Source organism: Hydra vulgaris, chromosome 15 (genome assembly GCF_038396675.1).
Source record: "Hydra vulgaris chromosome 15, alternate assembly HydraT2T_AEP".
NCBI classification, from domain to species: domain Eukaryota; kingdom Metazoa; phylum Cnidaria; class Hydrozoa; order Anthoathecata; family Hydridae; genus Hydra; species Hydra vulgaris.
In genome coordinates this window covers 41,265,581-41,281,708 of record NC_088934.1, presented here as the reverse complement: position 1 = coordinate 41,281,708, position 16,128 = coordinate 41,265,581, and the positions used below count along the sequence as shown (strand labels likewise).

Sequence of the window (16,128 nt, the reverse complement as noted above, 5' to 3'; positions counted from 1 at the left end):
TATTTGCATCAGGAAATAGTTCAGACAAAACAAAAAAAAATTGCTTTAATGATAATAAAATCTAATAAAACCGAAATTGACTTTCTTCATTTGTTTATTTTTTCAATTGGTATATTAACGGGTGATGCGGAAGTTATCGGACAAATCCTAATTTCATTATTTGAGCAAAATAATTAGTTTTTGTGGTTTTATGCGTTGGCATAAACGTTCTATAAAATATAAACTTTATTATTTGAAACACAATTATTTAAAATGAGGTTAAATGCAGCTGAACGAGAATCTTTTCGAAAGCGACTAAAAATGTTTTTTGTAAATAAACCTAATAAAAAAAATAAAAAAATCGTAAATCATTTTGAAAAGGAAGGATTTGCTCGAAGTACAATATATGATAACCTAAAAAGACTTGAAACTGTTCAATCGTTTTCTGATAGAAAGCACCCTGGTCGTCCGACATCCTGGACTAGAGAAAAGAAAGCCGATTTAACGAGACTTGTCAACAATCGAAAAGGGGTCAGTCAGAGAAAAATAGGTATTAAATTCGGTGTAAATCAATCGACAATTGGTCGTCAGTTAAAAAAAATGAATATTAAATATAGAAAACGTGAAAAGACTCCAAAATACACTATAGAACAACAAATAAAGGCAAAGAAAAGTAGCAGGAAACTAGTTAACCAACTCTATAACAGAAAATCGCTTCTAGTCATCGATGACGAAAAATACTTTTGTTTTGCAGGAGACAACATGCCTGGAAATTCGGGATACTACACAAACAACAAAAAGACATGCCCAGAAAGTGTTCGTTTTATAGGAAATGTGAAATTTCCAAAAAAATTATTAATGTGGATAGCCATATCTGACCGTGGTATGTCCGAGCCATTGTTTCGCACTTCCAAGGCTGTAGCGATCAATTCATCAATCTATATTAATGAATGTTTAGAAAAACAACTTCTTCCATTTATTCACAAGTATCATGGAGACTTTAACTATTTATTTTGGCCAGATTTAGCAAGTTCTCATTATTCTAAAGATTCTCTAAATTGGATGGACCAATATGTCTATTACGTTGATAAAGAATCTAATCCTCCAAATGTGCCTCATGCACAACCAATTGAAAATTTTTGGGGACATTTGGCACAGAAGGTTTACGAGGGAGATTGGCAAGCTTCAACAGAGCAAGTTTTGATTGATCGCATTAAACTAAAACTACAAGAAATTGATTTAAGCTTTTTACAGTCGCATATGAAAGGCGTCAGAGCAAAATTGAGATCAATTGCAGATGGTGGTGTTTTTTCATATAAAAAATAATATATTTTTATTAAAAGATAAATGCTTTATTTAAAAAAAATATAATAGTAGTTTGTTTTTTTATTTATAAATAAGTTATTGACGTTTTTATTTTGTCCGATAACTTCCGCATCACCCGTTAACTAGGAATTTCACGCGTTTCTCCTAACCGATATATGCGGAATATATGACCCGAACCGCTTGCGTCTTTGACTTATTACTACAATAACATTCTTATTTGACATCAGCATACTTAAATTGCATGAGCTTATATATACTTATAAACGTTACGGTTTGAAAAAGCATGTATTTTAATAAGGATTCTTTGAAATACTTTTTTTAATTATCTAAATGCTTCTGAACTTTATAATTTATTCTGACGAATTTATTTTATATGGATGACAAAAACTAAAAATCTTCTTTGAAAACAAGTTAAAATTAATAAACGATAGGGTGTCTTATGCCCAGGGTAGAAATATTTTCCGAAAATTAAAAAACATATTACCAACTTGTACGCTGCTTCGACTTGGAGGTTACAGGTTGACCTTAAAGGTACTTAAGATGTTTCAAAAGATATCAATACTTTGGGTGCGCATGAGATGTATCTTATGTATCTTATAAACATATTTTATAAAATATATGTTTATACCATAATTTCATAAAGGGAGCACTAACTTATACACCCTGTAACCGAAACTCCGGGAATCCCCACGTATAACTACAAAAGAATACACTCCCTTGAAACCCCAACACGTATTAACATAAATTTAACAAGGACCACCCATACAGACGATTACCACACCATAATATCATAAAGACAGCACTAACTTAATCACCCCGTACCCCAATTTTTTGGAATCTCTACCTGAACCTACATAACAATACACCCCATTAAACCCCAACTAAAATTAACATTAATTAAACAAGGATCATCTACACATATTATTACCCCACCATAGTTTCATAAAGTGGGCGTTTACTTAAGCACTCCGTACCCCAATTTTTTGGAATCTTGTCCTAAAACTACATAAGAATACACCCCCATTAAACCCTAACTAAAATTAACGTTAATTTTACAAGGACCACCAATATAGATAATTATCCCCTCTATAATTTCATAAAGATGGCACTAACTTTTACGCCTCGCAACCCTAATTTTTGGAATTCCTACCTAAAACTACATTAGAATAAAAGCCGTTAACCACTAACACAAATAACATATATAAAACAAGGACCACCCATAGACTAAAAAGGAAAAACACCTTACAGGCTTAAAAATATAACCACACAAAAATTTTATTAAGAGGGCACCAATGCTACAGACATTAAATACAACAACTCCAAGATTACTAAACGATCAGTTTCACCACCATAATTCTCACCACTATCTCATTAATCAAAATTTTATAAAATATTACTTATCATTAAACTCTAAAATACTAATAACCATATCAATCTAATATTATTAATTTATTAAATACATAATTATAACATCTTTAACATCTGTTATTAGGATTTTAACCTCCTTAATCATACTACACCAATATATTACTATAATCTACAATGAAAACGAAAACATACATGAAATATATACATATTGCAACTAAGATTATATATAATTACTTCAATAACATCATTAAACTATGACCAAACGCAACAATGGCATAAAAAACTATAACATAAAAAATATGACCATCTCTACTTGTAATACGTCAATATAACACTTACTCAACCCTCACTGAAATTACTGAAAACACAGGATATTATCCCCCTCTTAATACCACGTTTTAATACCGGATATCTGCCCAAAATATAATAATAATTCTAGCACGCTCTAGCACTATTATAAAATGTTTCTTTTTTCTCTCAAGTCTATTGCGGCCTGATGGTTCCATATAAGTGGTGGAACTTAAATAGCTTCCACTGTGAAACAATAGCAAATGTCACCCGGAAGTATACAAACTCACTTTTTATTTTTAAATGGTCTAAGAAGTCCTATCGGTATTGTCGCAGAGCACCGCCACATAAAGAATAGCGTTTCATGGCTCTCCGTTTACAATCTCAACGATTTTGTTTGTGGTCCGAACGGGCAACCCTTGGATTTCAATGCTCTAACCACTGCACTACGGCTGCTAAACTTAATTAACAGCTTCCTCGCACAAAGATTTAAATACATTAATATTTTTTAATAAAAAACTGAATTCGATCATATTTCATTATAAAACAGAAAACAACATCAAATCAAAACTTTGGAATTTTTTTGACCCTATTTTGCTTTTTGTAAACCAAACGTCAGTAGTTTGTTTCAAAAATTTAGCAAGTGACAAAATAATAGTAATCTTATAGTTACAGACACCCCTATGGGTCTGTCTTTGAACACCGCAAAAACCTGGCAAGAAATTTAAGATTTTTTTAGTACCTGGAATATTCACAGAATTTTTTTTGTACAATAAGAAGTTTTGACGCGAAAATTAATCGAATTAAAAATAAAAAGATACAACTATTTTTTTAAACATTTTTACAAGGTTTTAAAAATTACATTTTATTATATATAGGAATCTCGATGTTAAAATCAATAAATAAACTATCCTTGCAATCGGCTTCAAAAATATCTTTAAATATAAATCGGCTTAAAAAAAAACAAAACCAGGCTTAAAAAACAAAACCAGGCTCATTTTCTTTATCATAATCAAGAAGGATGGGTGCTTTAACTTTTTGCCAAAACAAATCTAAGTGGTATAAAATGTCTAACCAAAAGACCTCATTAAATTTGATTCTTTCTAGAAGATAACATTCAACATTCAAAAAAAAGTTAATAAGTCACAACAGTTTTTTTTTTGTAATACCCATTTGTCCCTCTATCTGAAAATAGTAGCTGCTATTAACTTAAAGTTTTATAACTCCGTCAATTTTAACTAAGTGGTTAGAGTAGGTTTCATTGGACGGAGTTTTAAATATCAAACTTGATGGGCATTTTATCTTTACTAATCTAGGACCATGACATGAACAAAATACTTCCATATCTGGTGAAGCACTAATAAATGAATGAGATTTAAGAAAAGTCATTCCACTATCAACAGAAGTAGCTTTTTTATCTAATTTGTTAATTAAATTTTTGTATTTAATTTTTGCATGCACTTCCTGAAAAACACCATACTTCATTGAAAAAGTTTGCAATTTGTCTGAATCTCCTAAGATGATATTCGATATGGAAACGTTCTTTTAAACGTTCTTTACGTAAGAATATTTAGAACACCTTTAAAAGACATTTAAAATACATTTAGAACGTATCTTTTAAAAACAAATACCCGTAGGGCTCTTACTAACACGTTTTCTTAAAGTTGAAATTTCAATCTCAGAAAGACTAGTATTAATAGCATCAGCTGAACAAAATATGTCATCAATATCGTCAATTTTTTCACTTGAGGAGTTTTTGGTTGAATAAGCTTTGCAGCAATTTGGACGCAATTTTGGACCCCGACAAATAACTTTATTTGTTAACTTTGAAAGACAGTCTGAAGTCTCTAGTCTATACATCTCAACCTTTTAACTGAGCAAGAATGGGCCATACCAAAAGGGTTTAAACAATAGCGCTGCAAAAGGGTGTATTTAACCAACAGCAGTGATTTGTGGTGGGAAGAAATTAAAGTGATATTTTTGATTAAGTTACAAGTTCGCCTGACATTCAAACTCTGTTCCTAGTTCAAAATTTCTGAGCAAAAGTCAATAAAACCATTTTTTCGTAATAAGAACTTAAATGACATTAATTTCCGTCAATTTTCCAATACAGCAAGTACTCGAGTTTTGTTCAACAGACATGTCAGGATAAATTTAAAATAATTCTTACTCTAACTTCGATTCTAATTTTCCTCTTCTAATATTAGATGTTTGTGATAAACTTAAATATTTGAAATTAATTTAGAGAGATTTGTCCGTAGAATAAAAATATACTTACTTACTAAAACTAGCTCTACACGGTAATAGTTAATTTACGGACCTTAAGATTGTTTTTAAAATATCAAAGACTTTGTAGACCTAACTTATCCTATAAAAACTAGATTTTTTTAGGTCATAGAAAAATCTCTCCAAAATGATTTTTATTGTTTCTAAAAGTGTAAAATAAACTCTTTCCAGCTATGCAATTAAAAAAACAAAAAAAATTTGCCCACATTGAGTTTTAGGGGTTCAACACACACGTAATTTTATGGAATTTTACTTTTGTCGTCATATTGCTATCAAAATAACTCAGAAAAGACGTTAATAAAAAGCTGATTTTTAATCCATGTTATTATGATAGTACGTAGAACCTTTAGACAAAATAACAATACAAAAAATGGTAATGTTCATGAAACATGTTTAACAACATACTGAAAAAATTGTATCAAAATCGGAGATGGTCGAGTAGGAAAGATTTCGGAAATTGGACCGTTTGTCGAGGAATGACATCATACCATTTTTATGTTAAGCCCCTGTGACGCAGTAGTTGGAGATTTGGACTAGTTTTGTAAAAAAAAAACTCAATTAATTACACTAAACTTATTAAAGTTTAGTGTAATTAATTGAGTTTTTTTTTACAAAAAAAATTGAATTTTTTTTAACAAAAAAAGAAAACTCTATTAAAGTGGTACACACTTGAAAAACTATTTCATAACTGTTCTTAAAGGTAACAAGGAAATACCCAAATTATGCAGTTTTTTTGATCCAATATATCTTTTGATTGTAAAAAAAAAATATTTACATCAGACATTGATAATAATAACTAATAATAATAATTCATAAGTATGACTTTAATTTGCTCGATTAGAATAATTTGATTACAGTAATTCCCCCTTCTCCCCTCCCTCAACTTTACAAAAAAAAAAAAGGATAAAGTAAGTAAAAAAAAAAAAATTAACATTTTTTTAGTTCAAGTTTTTTTTTTTTTTTTAATTGTTTTTTATTTCATGGTTCATTTTAGTTCAAAACATAAACTTTTATTCAAAGAAAGAACCCTGAAATTTTCAATAAAAATGACAAAACAGATTTTTAATTATTTCGGACCAAAGTTAAAAAAATGCAAATCTGAGAAAAACTCAAAATATAAGAATATAACAAATCTTGAAAAAATAATTACTAAAAAATTCCAGAAGCATGCATAACTCAAATCAAGAAGCTCTATAAGCCATAAAGTTAGTTTACATACTGAATGAACACACTTAAGGTGGTAGGGATGCAAAAAGACTACTTTCTGAAATTCGTCATTGCAACATTTTTTAGTTTATTAAAACTGTTAAGTACATTAGGAGAAATTGTTTGTATTAAAAATATTTTTTAATTTTTAAACAGAAAATCCATAATCGCGGAAAATGTGCTAATTTTGACCCTTACAAATGATGTTTTTAAAACATGATATCGTGATAAAAATCCTTAGTATTTGATTATATTAAACATAATTTCAAAATTTCAAGTTAAATGCTCAAGTCCATCTCAAGTTATCATGTTTTAAGTTAAAGCAAGTATGCAAAAAATTAAAAACAAAGAAAAAGGCAAAACAAAAATAAAATGCTTAAAAATCTCCTCAGTTAGAACCAGTTTGATATGAATCTGCTTTTTTTTCACTCATTTTATCAAAAAATCCTTTTTTTCTGGCCCGCAATCTTTTTCTACGCTTTTTCACTGCATTCGTGAACTTTTTATCCATTCGCTTTATGCGTGAATCATGTGACTTTGTTGCCACGGCCTTTGAAATTTGTCCTTTTAAACCAAAGTGTTCTAAAACCTCATTATTTTCCACCAATTATTAAAATGAATACTAGCTGAATGTACACTCATTTCTTTAGTTTCCTTGCTAACACATACAGTTTTTGGTAAATTTTTGTAAATATTACTAAGCGTAAGCTTATTAACAGTACTGTTACAACTTATCAGCGTATTTATTTGTCTGAGTTATGTTTGTGACTTCAAAATATAATATTTAAACCGCTAAAGACATAGTAGAAACACATTAGTAAATGTTCAGATTAAAATAAGGCATATATTATAAAAGGAAAACAAAGAGCAAGCTTCTGTTTATGGTAACTAGGGACGTTGCAATGACCTCTGATGCTACGGTATAGTATTTTAAGGTGTAAATATAGACTAAGAAATATTTTTTACTTTTTCAAATGTTAGTTGCATGAAAGTTGACATATTAAAGGGTAAAGTTCCACCATAAAAATAAGTTGAAGAAACTTTTTTTTTCCGATCATTATTTGCATCCCTACCGTCTTTAGATAAAAAATAAAATAATTCAGGTATCACTCTGGTTGTTAAGACCGTTGCTAAGAAACTAGAAAATTGAAAACATTTTTAAATGCTAAATTAATGTAATTTAGATGCTGTTTAGTCTAAATTTTATCTTATTTTCAGAATCAGCTATGTGGAATTGACCAGAAAGATTCATAACTTACTTTTTGAAAATTTTAAACTTTTTGAGGTATGTACCGCCTTAAATAAACATTCTCATCGACAAAACCATAAAAAATTTATATAACTTTATTACTTTGAGGCATTCATCTCATTTTTATATTTAAGTCAATTATGGCGTTTCAAAATTGTTTGATTCGGTAAACTTTTTGCCGATACCTTAAAAACTATCAAAATTTTAAAATTTTATCTTTTGAAAAGATAGAACTTATTCTGCTTTTCCTATTCTGGTTTTTTAAGTAAAAGTTCTTTGCATTTCTTGTAAAATAATCTTAAACTTCATTGTTTTTTATACAAAATCCTTGATAGACATTTACTTTCTGTAGTTGAATAGTGTTGTGTACACATGTAAATACTTCTATTATAAATTTAGTTAAATCATAGGGAAATTTACCAGTAAGTTTTATCATTTTGTGACTTACACTGTAAAATGCATATAAAACATTGTGTTTGTTATTTAAAAAGTAATTGTATTGTTTTGATAAATAAACTTACACTCTAACATTATGTCTGTTATTTAAAAAGTACTTGTATTGTTTTGATAAATAAACATACACTGTAATATTGTGTATGTTATTTAAAAAGTGCTTGTATTGTTTTGATAAATAAACTGTTAATAAATTTTGAAAATCAGAATGTAATTTCTTTTAGTTATTGAAGGGTATTTTTTCTGATTTAAATTTATATGTTTATTTGGCTTGACTTCTGGGAAAATAGGGGAAAGGCACCTATGATGGCATACTTAACTATGAGGCTTCATTATTCAGTATCCTGTAGACCATAAACAAAAGTTTTGATATGAATACATTCTTTGTTACATTTAGAACAATAATTACCCCAAGAGTTTTTATCAGTTTTATTTTTATATTAGATATTTTTATTTAAAACAAAAAAAACAAGTATGCCAGCATAGGCAACAATTTCATTTGACCTTAGCGTCTTCCCTTTGAAATGCCAGAAATTACGCGTAATGATCCTAATTAACCCTTTCGTGCTACACAGCAGCAGCGTAGAATTTCGCGCATGCGCATATGAGATATTGCGTTTTATGTGTTTTTTGAACCAAAAATTTTTTAGTAAAGTAAAAATTCCTTTTTACTTCATTAACAAATATGTTTTTTTTATGAAAGAAAAAAGGATTTCTCAACTCTTCAATATTGCAACACACCTAACTCGTCAGTATGCCATCATAGGAAAAAGTCATCATTTTCATTTAAACAAGCTATGTCTGCCTTGCTCAAAAGATGAAATTAAATTAAGTATTCTACTAATTGCATAAAACTTGGAAATAAAATGCATGAAAATTTCATTTCTGCACAGTTGATAATATAACCACAATCTTAAATATTTAAAGGGATTAAAAATACATCAGCACATCCCAAAATCGATTTTTGTTGATTATAAAAGCAAAATTTGTGCATATGAGACGTATTTTTACTAAAATTAATGTAAAGTCAGTATAAACATGTTGGTCTAATCACTTTTTTGCCATAACCAATATTTATGAAAATATGACCGGTATGCCATCATTGGCGCTATGCCATCGTTGGCGCCTTTCCCTTATATATTGTATGTATTGTGTAATGTTCGACTGCTTTGCTGTAAAAAAAATCATAGCCATAAAGATAAGTCAACTAGTTGATAACATCAGAAAGTTAAAACAAGCGACGCAAAAATAGCTAGTTGGAATTGTAATTCAATGGTACGCATAAAACCAAATGCAAATATTCAAACTTTCTTGGCTTTGATAACGTGATTATGGAGGTAATTTTTAACATCGTGTAAGAGAAAAAAATTCCCTTAAAGTGTTTTTGGAACGTGCACACATAGTGCAAATTGAACTAATAAATGAAAAACGAACAACATTCAATGTTAAGTATTATAATTTTTTTTTTTTTTTGCATGGTATAAATATTATTTTTACAATGCAGGTACATACGTATACAATACATACACGTAAATACATATAAAATAGTAGAGAATACATATACAAATACTGGAATTTACATAATTAAAATAAAGTTAAAGCATGGAGGGGCTCAAAGAAGATAAGGAAAATATTATATTATCACAATCTTTTCATAGAGCCAACAAAAAATAGTATTTGTTTGACTATTTTAACGGTTAGTTTTTCTTCGCTTGAATATATTTTTTGTTTTCAAACAGAAAACAAAAAATATATTCAAGAGAAGAAAAACTAACCGTTAAAATAGTCAAACAAATACTAAAAATGTAAGTTTTTCTTATAATCACATTTTGAAAATTTCTTTTTTTGTTTAAAACTTAAACGAACTTAAGGACTTCACCATTAATTTAAACTTTTTTTAACAGTCATTTCATAATTTGGGTCCTCGATAAGATACACAATATTCTGAGAATTTATTACATTTCCGAGGCAATTTATAATTGTTGTTTACATTTGATCTTAGATTATAATTTTCATTTAGATTTTTTTCAAACTTGTTGTTAAAGTTTTCTAGTTAGGGCTTGTTGTAATATCTATACATAAAAATTAGATGCTGATAGGTATTTATTTTAAACACATCCATCATTTTCATATCTTTCATAAGTGGTTTTACATGTTCATCATTGTGTTTAGAGTATATGATGCGGGAAGAGTATTTTTATAGTCTATAAATTTTTTGGAGTTTTGTTGGTTGCATACTTGCCCATCATATTCTGGCAAATTTATGACACAGTGAATTAGTCCAAAATGTGTCAATTTAAGAATTAAAATACTGAGGTTTGGGCAAACTCGATACATAACGAAAATCATTTTGATAATTTTAGAATGGGTATAATTATTCTTGGGAAGCCAGGATAAATTTTTATCAGCAAGAATTCCTAAGATTTTTATGCTTATTTGTTTTTAATTTGTTTTATCTCTAAATAATATTATAATGAACCTGATAAACTATGATCATTTCTTTTCTTAACTAATTTTGAAAATGATAATCTTATTCTTTGTTGCATGGATCATGAGGTAATTTTATTAAATATTATCTTGAATTATGCTAAAGTTTAAATTCAATTATTTCCTTTATTAGTAAAATCTAGAAAGCGGCAATGTATCGTTTAACAATGCGTCGATGCATCATGTTCGATGCATTGAACAACTCATCCTGTTCCATATATCGAAAGCAATTAGTAGTTTAATGCATCGTGTTTGATGGAACATTTAGTGTTCGAACCGGAACAATTAGCAATGTGTTATATAAAGAAAAATTATAAAATGGTGTATTGTCACTTAAATTAGTTATTTTTTGAATTATGTTCCTTACGATGCCTGTGCCTTTCACATGGGAAAAACTTTTTCCGATTGATAATATATTGGACAATCTATTAACTCAAAGAATTATCAATACATTATACAATCTATTTACTTTTACCGAAAAAGTAAATAGATTGTCTATTGTATTGATAATCTTAAAATTAATAGATTGCCCAATGTGTCCGTATATCGTTAAATTAAACTAATCGTTTGATGCATTGTTAATCGTAAACTGTTAACTTAAACGCCTTTTAAATACGACAACTATTAATCAATTATTAATAGGAAACATATAAATATTGCTCATTTTAAATTTTTACGTCATTCAAAAAACACATATCAGTAATTATTTTCTACAACAATCTTCTTAAAAATATTTCTTTTAGATGTAGCATGATTTTTGATGTGTGATTGACGATGATTGATTTATTGATTTAATATTTGATAGATAAATATATAGATAGATTTTTGGATGTACAATAAACCATGTGCAATAAAGTTAAACTTTTTTTTTTTTTACTTCTAGATGCCAAAAGTTTCTTTAATTTGGGATTATTTCACCGAGATCAATAAAAGCAGAGCTATCTGCATTGAATGTGGTGAGAAATATATGGTGCCTTTTGCAGGAACAACAGGGATAAGAGGCCATCTTAGGACAAAGCACAAACCCAGCTTTGAAACACTAGTAGCAAAGAAGTAACTTGAGTCCCCTTCTGGTGCTAGATCATTGAGAGGAGCCACTGTCAGAACACCAGCCAGAAAAAAGTCAAAAAAAGAGCAAAGGTCTGGCGACGAAACACCAACGAAGTGAGTATTCTCTAAAAGTGAATGGTCTAGGAATGACGATGAACAGACGGAACTTGTTGCTGCAATGATACTGTGGATATCAAGTACCATGCTGTTATTTGATGTAGCTGGCAACGATGATTTTAAATACTTTATGAAAATATGTACAAAAGGACAGTATAAGCCAATTTCTTCAAGGACAGTTTTTCGAAGCAAAATACCAGATTTGTTTAATGCAATGAAGCCAGCAGTTAATAAAATATTTAATGAAGATAAACCTCACCTAGATGAAATATCATTCACGTCTGATCTGCGCACCATCAAGACCACAGAAACAGCATACATTGCTATGACTGCGCGTTATATTGATTCGGATTTTCGAATGAAGCGTTTTTTGATCACATTGCAACACTTTGCTGGCAAGCATTCATAGGAAGAAATCGCAAAAAGATTAAATCGATTCACAAAAGACCTAAACTTAGGACCAAATGTGCGCAAACAATAACTTGCGACGGTGGAGCAAATATGAAGAAAGCCAGAAAAGATAGTATTATAAGTGATGTGTTCTGGTGATCATAAGATAAACTTGATAGTACAAAGTGCTGCCTCAAAATATATGCTGTGGAGAAATTTGAGTGATAAGCTGACAAAACTGTTTGGCTTCTTGAATCATTTTCAGAAGTTAAAATATTTACTAATTATCAAAGCATCAAAAATTACAATTAAAATCCAGATATTACAATTAAAATACCAGTTCTATGTTGCTTAACCAGATGGAACAGTGAGCTCCATCAAATACAATCAATTAATAAGCTACCGCCTGTTATCCAAATTGTAGTAAAAAAGACGTTTCACAAAAACTAATCAAAAAAATATTAGATAAAGAGGACATTAAACAATTGAGGACAATTATTCAACTTTTGGAAAAGTTTGAAGAACTATCCAATCTTTCAAGTTCAGAGAACGAGGTTTCAGTAGTCTATATCATTCTAAAAATCTTTGATCTGGATGATGAAATGCATTCAATATCATATGATCCACCCAAACCCATGATTGAAGAAGTCACTGATCATTACTTGTTGCAAATGGATGACAGGTTTCCCGAATGTGGAGCTACAGTTTTACAATACGCATATGCAAATATGTTTAATCCTCGTTACAAAGGATCAAATTGCATGGTATTGGGCAAAGGTACAACATGACCAAGATATCTTTAAATGAAGTTGTGTTCAAATGTTGTGTTCAACATGTCGAACTAAGGGAACATCACGTCACCTGACACATCACAATCCCGCATTGATAAAACTGAAGATACAATGACACAGACACACATACACAGCCTCAAGAAAAAACAACAGTTGGATACGTAAGAAGGTCTTGCAAAAGTTTGAAAATCCAAACGTTTGAAAAAGTGGTTAATAACGCGGAAGGAAGCACCTCTTTTATAGCGGAGATTAAGGCAAAGATAAAAAGCTATTTGACAACAATAACGATTGCCGATAAAAGGGGTATACTTCGTTACTGGAGGAACCAATCTTTTAAGTATCCAAAACTTTCCCGCTTTGCAAGAAGAACATTGCCAATTCCAGCAGCTTCCTCCAGCTCTGAAGGAGTGTTTTCCACAAATGGAATTATCTGTGGTGACAGGAAAACAAATCTGTCTGCGTTTAAAGTTGAAAAACTTGTTCATAGGAAAAACTTAAATCAAATGAAGAAAATGAATGGTGTGAACAGTTTTAAAGTTTGACTATATTCTCAAAAAAAAAATTTTTTTTTAATTTGTTAAAAATTTCTTTGTCATTATTGTAGATGATTAATAGCAAAAAACAATAACTAAATAAAATTTTATTTTTAAATTAAGCTGTTTTATATTTTATTTTTACTCTTTTAATGCATTGTTTAACGATGAATCGTTTGATGCATCGTGTTCGATACATTATGTTCGATGCATCATTTTCGATGCATCATGGTCGATACATCATGTTCTATGCATCATGTTCAATGCATCATGTTTGACGCTCCCTAGTAAAATCAAAAAAATACGTTCCAATAATCTGTTTTTACTGCATTTAAGTATAGTAGTTTTTATCTTTCTAAAAATAAGTGCCGTATGTCAGTTTGAATTACATTTGTGTAAATAAGCATCTTTTTTATATTCCTTTTAATATAAAAAGTCACTTTAAACTATTGAAATGGCTGTAGTTTACTAACACCCCCTAAAATGTATCTTGGTATAAAACAAAAAAATGTTGCGAATATTGCGAAACATTTTATACATAGTGAAACTATTACAGACTAAAAATACCAAAAGAGGCATAATATTGAGTTTCGTAAAGGTCAATCTATCTATAATGAGCAACGATCCAAAATAAAATAGGGATGTTTGTAAATTTTATTATTTAATTTTTTCATATTAAAAAACTACGAAAATTATTTAACTTGAGCCATTTTTTTAAAAATATAAAAGACATTATCTCAAATTGTCTTCCCTCCGTTTATATTTTTATAATTGTCAGAAGCAATTTAAATAACTTTCTAAGTAATTCAGTTGTCCAAACTTGTCCTGTTGTCCATAAACGTCCATAAACGTCAAGCTACAATTATGCTTATTTTCCTACCATTTTTAGTTTAACTAAGGTTTTTTCTGTCTTCTATAAATATCATAACACTATTTTAGGACATAAACATGGAGCTAATTAAAATTTCAAAATGGTTTGGATCAAATAAACTATCAATTAACATAGAAAAACTAAATGGACCCTATTTCATACAAATTCCCAAAAAAAAGTTATGCCAATTTATATGCCTCTAATATATATTGACGATATTCAAATAAAACAATCAAAAGTTTCACTTTGCTTTGATTTTCTCATCGACAAAAATCTCAAAAGGATAAATTATATTGAAACCCTGCGCAACAAAGTTCCAAAAAATATTGAAATATTATACAAAGCAAAAAGTTTTGTAATTGACACACATCAATTCAACTTTATCGCTCACTTATCCAATGCCATATAAATTAAGCAACTATCGCAATTGCTTCAATTGCGATATTTGCACAAAATCTAGCTTGTCTAATAAACTTTAAAGATCGGTATATTAATTACAAACCTTCTTTATTCGAAATCAACCCCTTTATATATATCAACTAAATGCTTTGAAAACTAAACCCTAATATCTTTTCAAAATTTATAAGCAATAAAGTCCAAAAGCATATTTAACCTGAGAAACAATTTTTAGAATAATAAGTATTAATCATTATCCAAAGAATTTTTTATGTTTTGAATTATTTGTTGAGTTGTTTTGAATTCAATTTTTATGTTATGAGTTATTTCTGTTTAATCAAAACAGTTTTGGTTCAAAAAAAAGTTCAACTGAACATGCAATGGTTAAATTAGTCAATCAAATAACACACGCATTGAGCACTAATTACTTTACATTAGAAGTTTTAATTGATCTGTCAAAAAATATTGATACTGTAAAACACATTATACTAATAAAAAAACTTGAATACTACGTAGTAAAAAATAATGATTTACTATGGTTCAAAAATTATTTGACTGACAGAAAGCAATTTAAACAGTTTAAACAAATAGAAACAAAAATTTCCGTATGTCGTTATTTGTGGGGTTCTCTTAGACTATGATTTAAGAACGTTATTACTCCTAGGGTACATAAATGAATTAAGTTTAACAACTAAGTTGTACTCTTTTTCAAGATAATATCAATCTTCATATTTTCGAGAGAGATATAAAAACACTTCTTGAAACGCAAACGAACAGTTAAGTTTTATAAGTAACAAAATTTCTCTAAATTCTGATCAAATCAACTTTATGTTATTCCATAAAGTAAATAAATCAGAAACTATTCCCATTAAAGTGCTTAATGTAATAATCAATAACGTTGAACCATAGTCATAGTATATAACTAGTCTGGAAACGCGGGCCGTTTTCTACAGGTCTCGTAAAATAAATCGAACTTTATGGGGAGACCGGACTGAGAGTGCATCAAATGTTTTTAAAATGACTTTTTATGGCGCGGACTTTGAAATTTGAATAAATTTGATGCTGTTTTAGCTGCTATTGAGTTGCCATTTGTTGGAGACAGATCTTAATTTTAGTTCAAACAGTAGACTACCTAATTTAATTTATCCTAACCAAAGTCAAAAAAGAATATTTAAAAATATTTAATCTAGATTGCAGAAAAGTTTAGGCATGTATCCCACTACATTACTAAACAAACCACTCTATTATAACAAGTGGGAATGTTTTTAGTACCTTTTTTTTTTTTTTTTTTAACATCTTTGCTTCCAACAAGGCTGCAAGCAGCCACTAATTAAAGTT

At 29.2% G+C, this 16,128-nt stretch overlaps 1 protein-coding gene across 1 annotated transcript; it reads left to right on the top strand.

The window, feature by feature from the left end:
• Positions 1–252: 252 nt before the first annotated feature.
• On the top strand, positions 253–1,305 carry LOC136091953 (uncharacterized). The gene has a single exon (XM_065819674.1). The coding sequence runs from the start codon at positions 253–255 to the stop codon at positions 1,303–1,305; it is 1,053 nt and encodes a 350-aa protein (XP_065675746.1).
• The last annotated feature ends 14,823 nt before the right edge of the window (positions 1,306–16,128 follow it).

Coding starts and splice junctions, on each gene's coding strand:
- LOC136091953 (XM_065819674.1), top strand. CDS start 253: ATGAGGTTAAATGCAGCTGAACGAGAATCTTTTCGAAAGCGACTAAAA.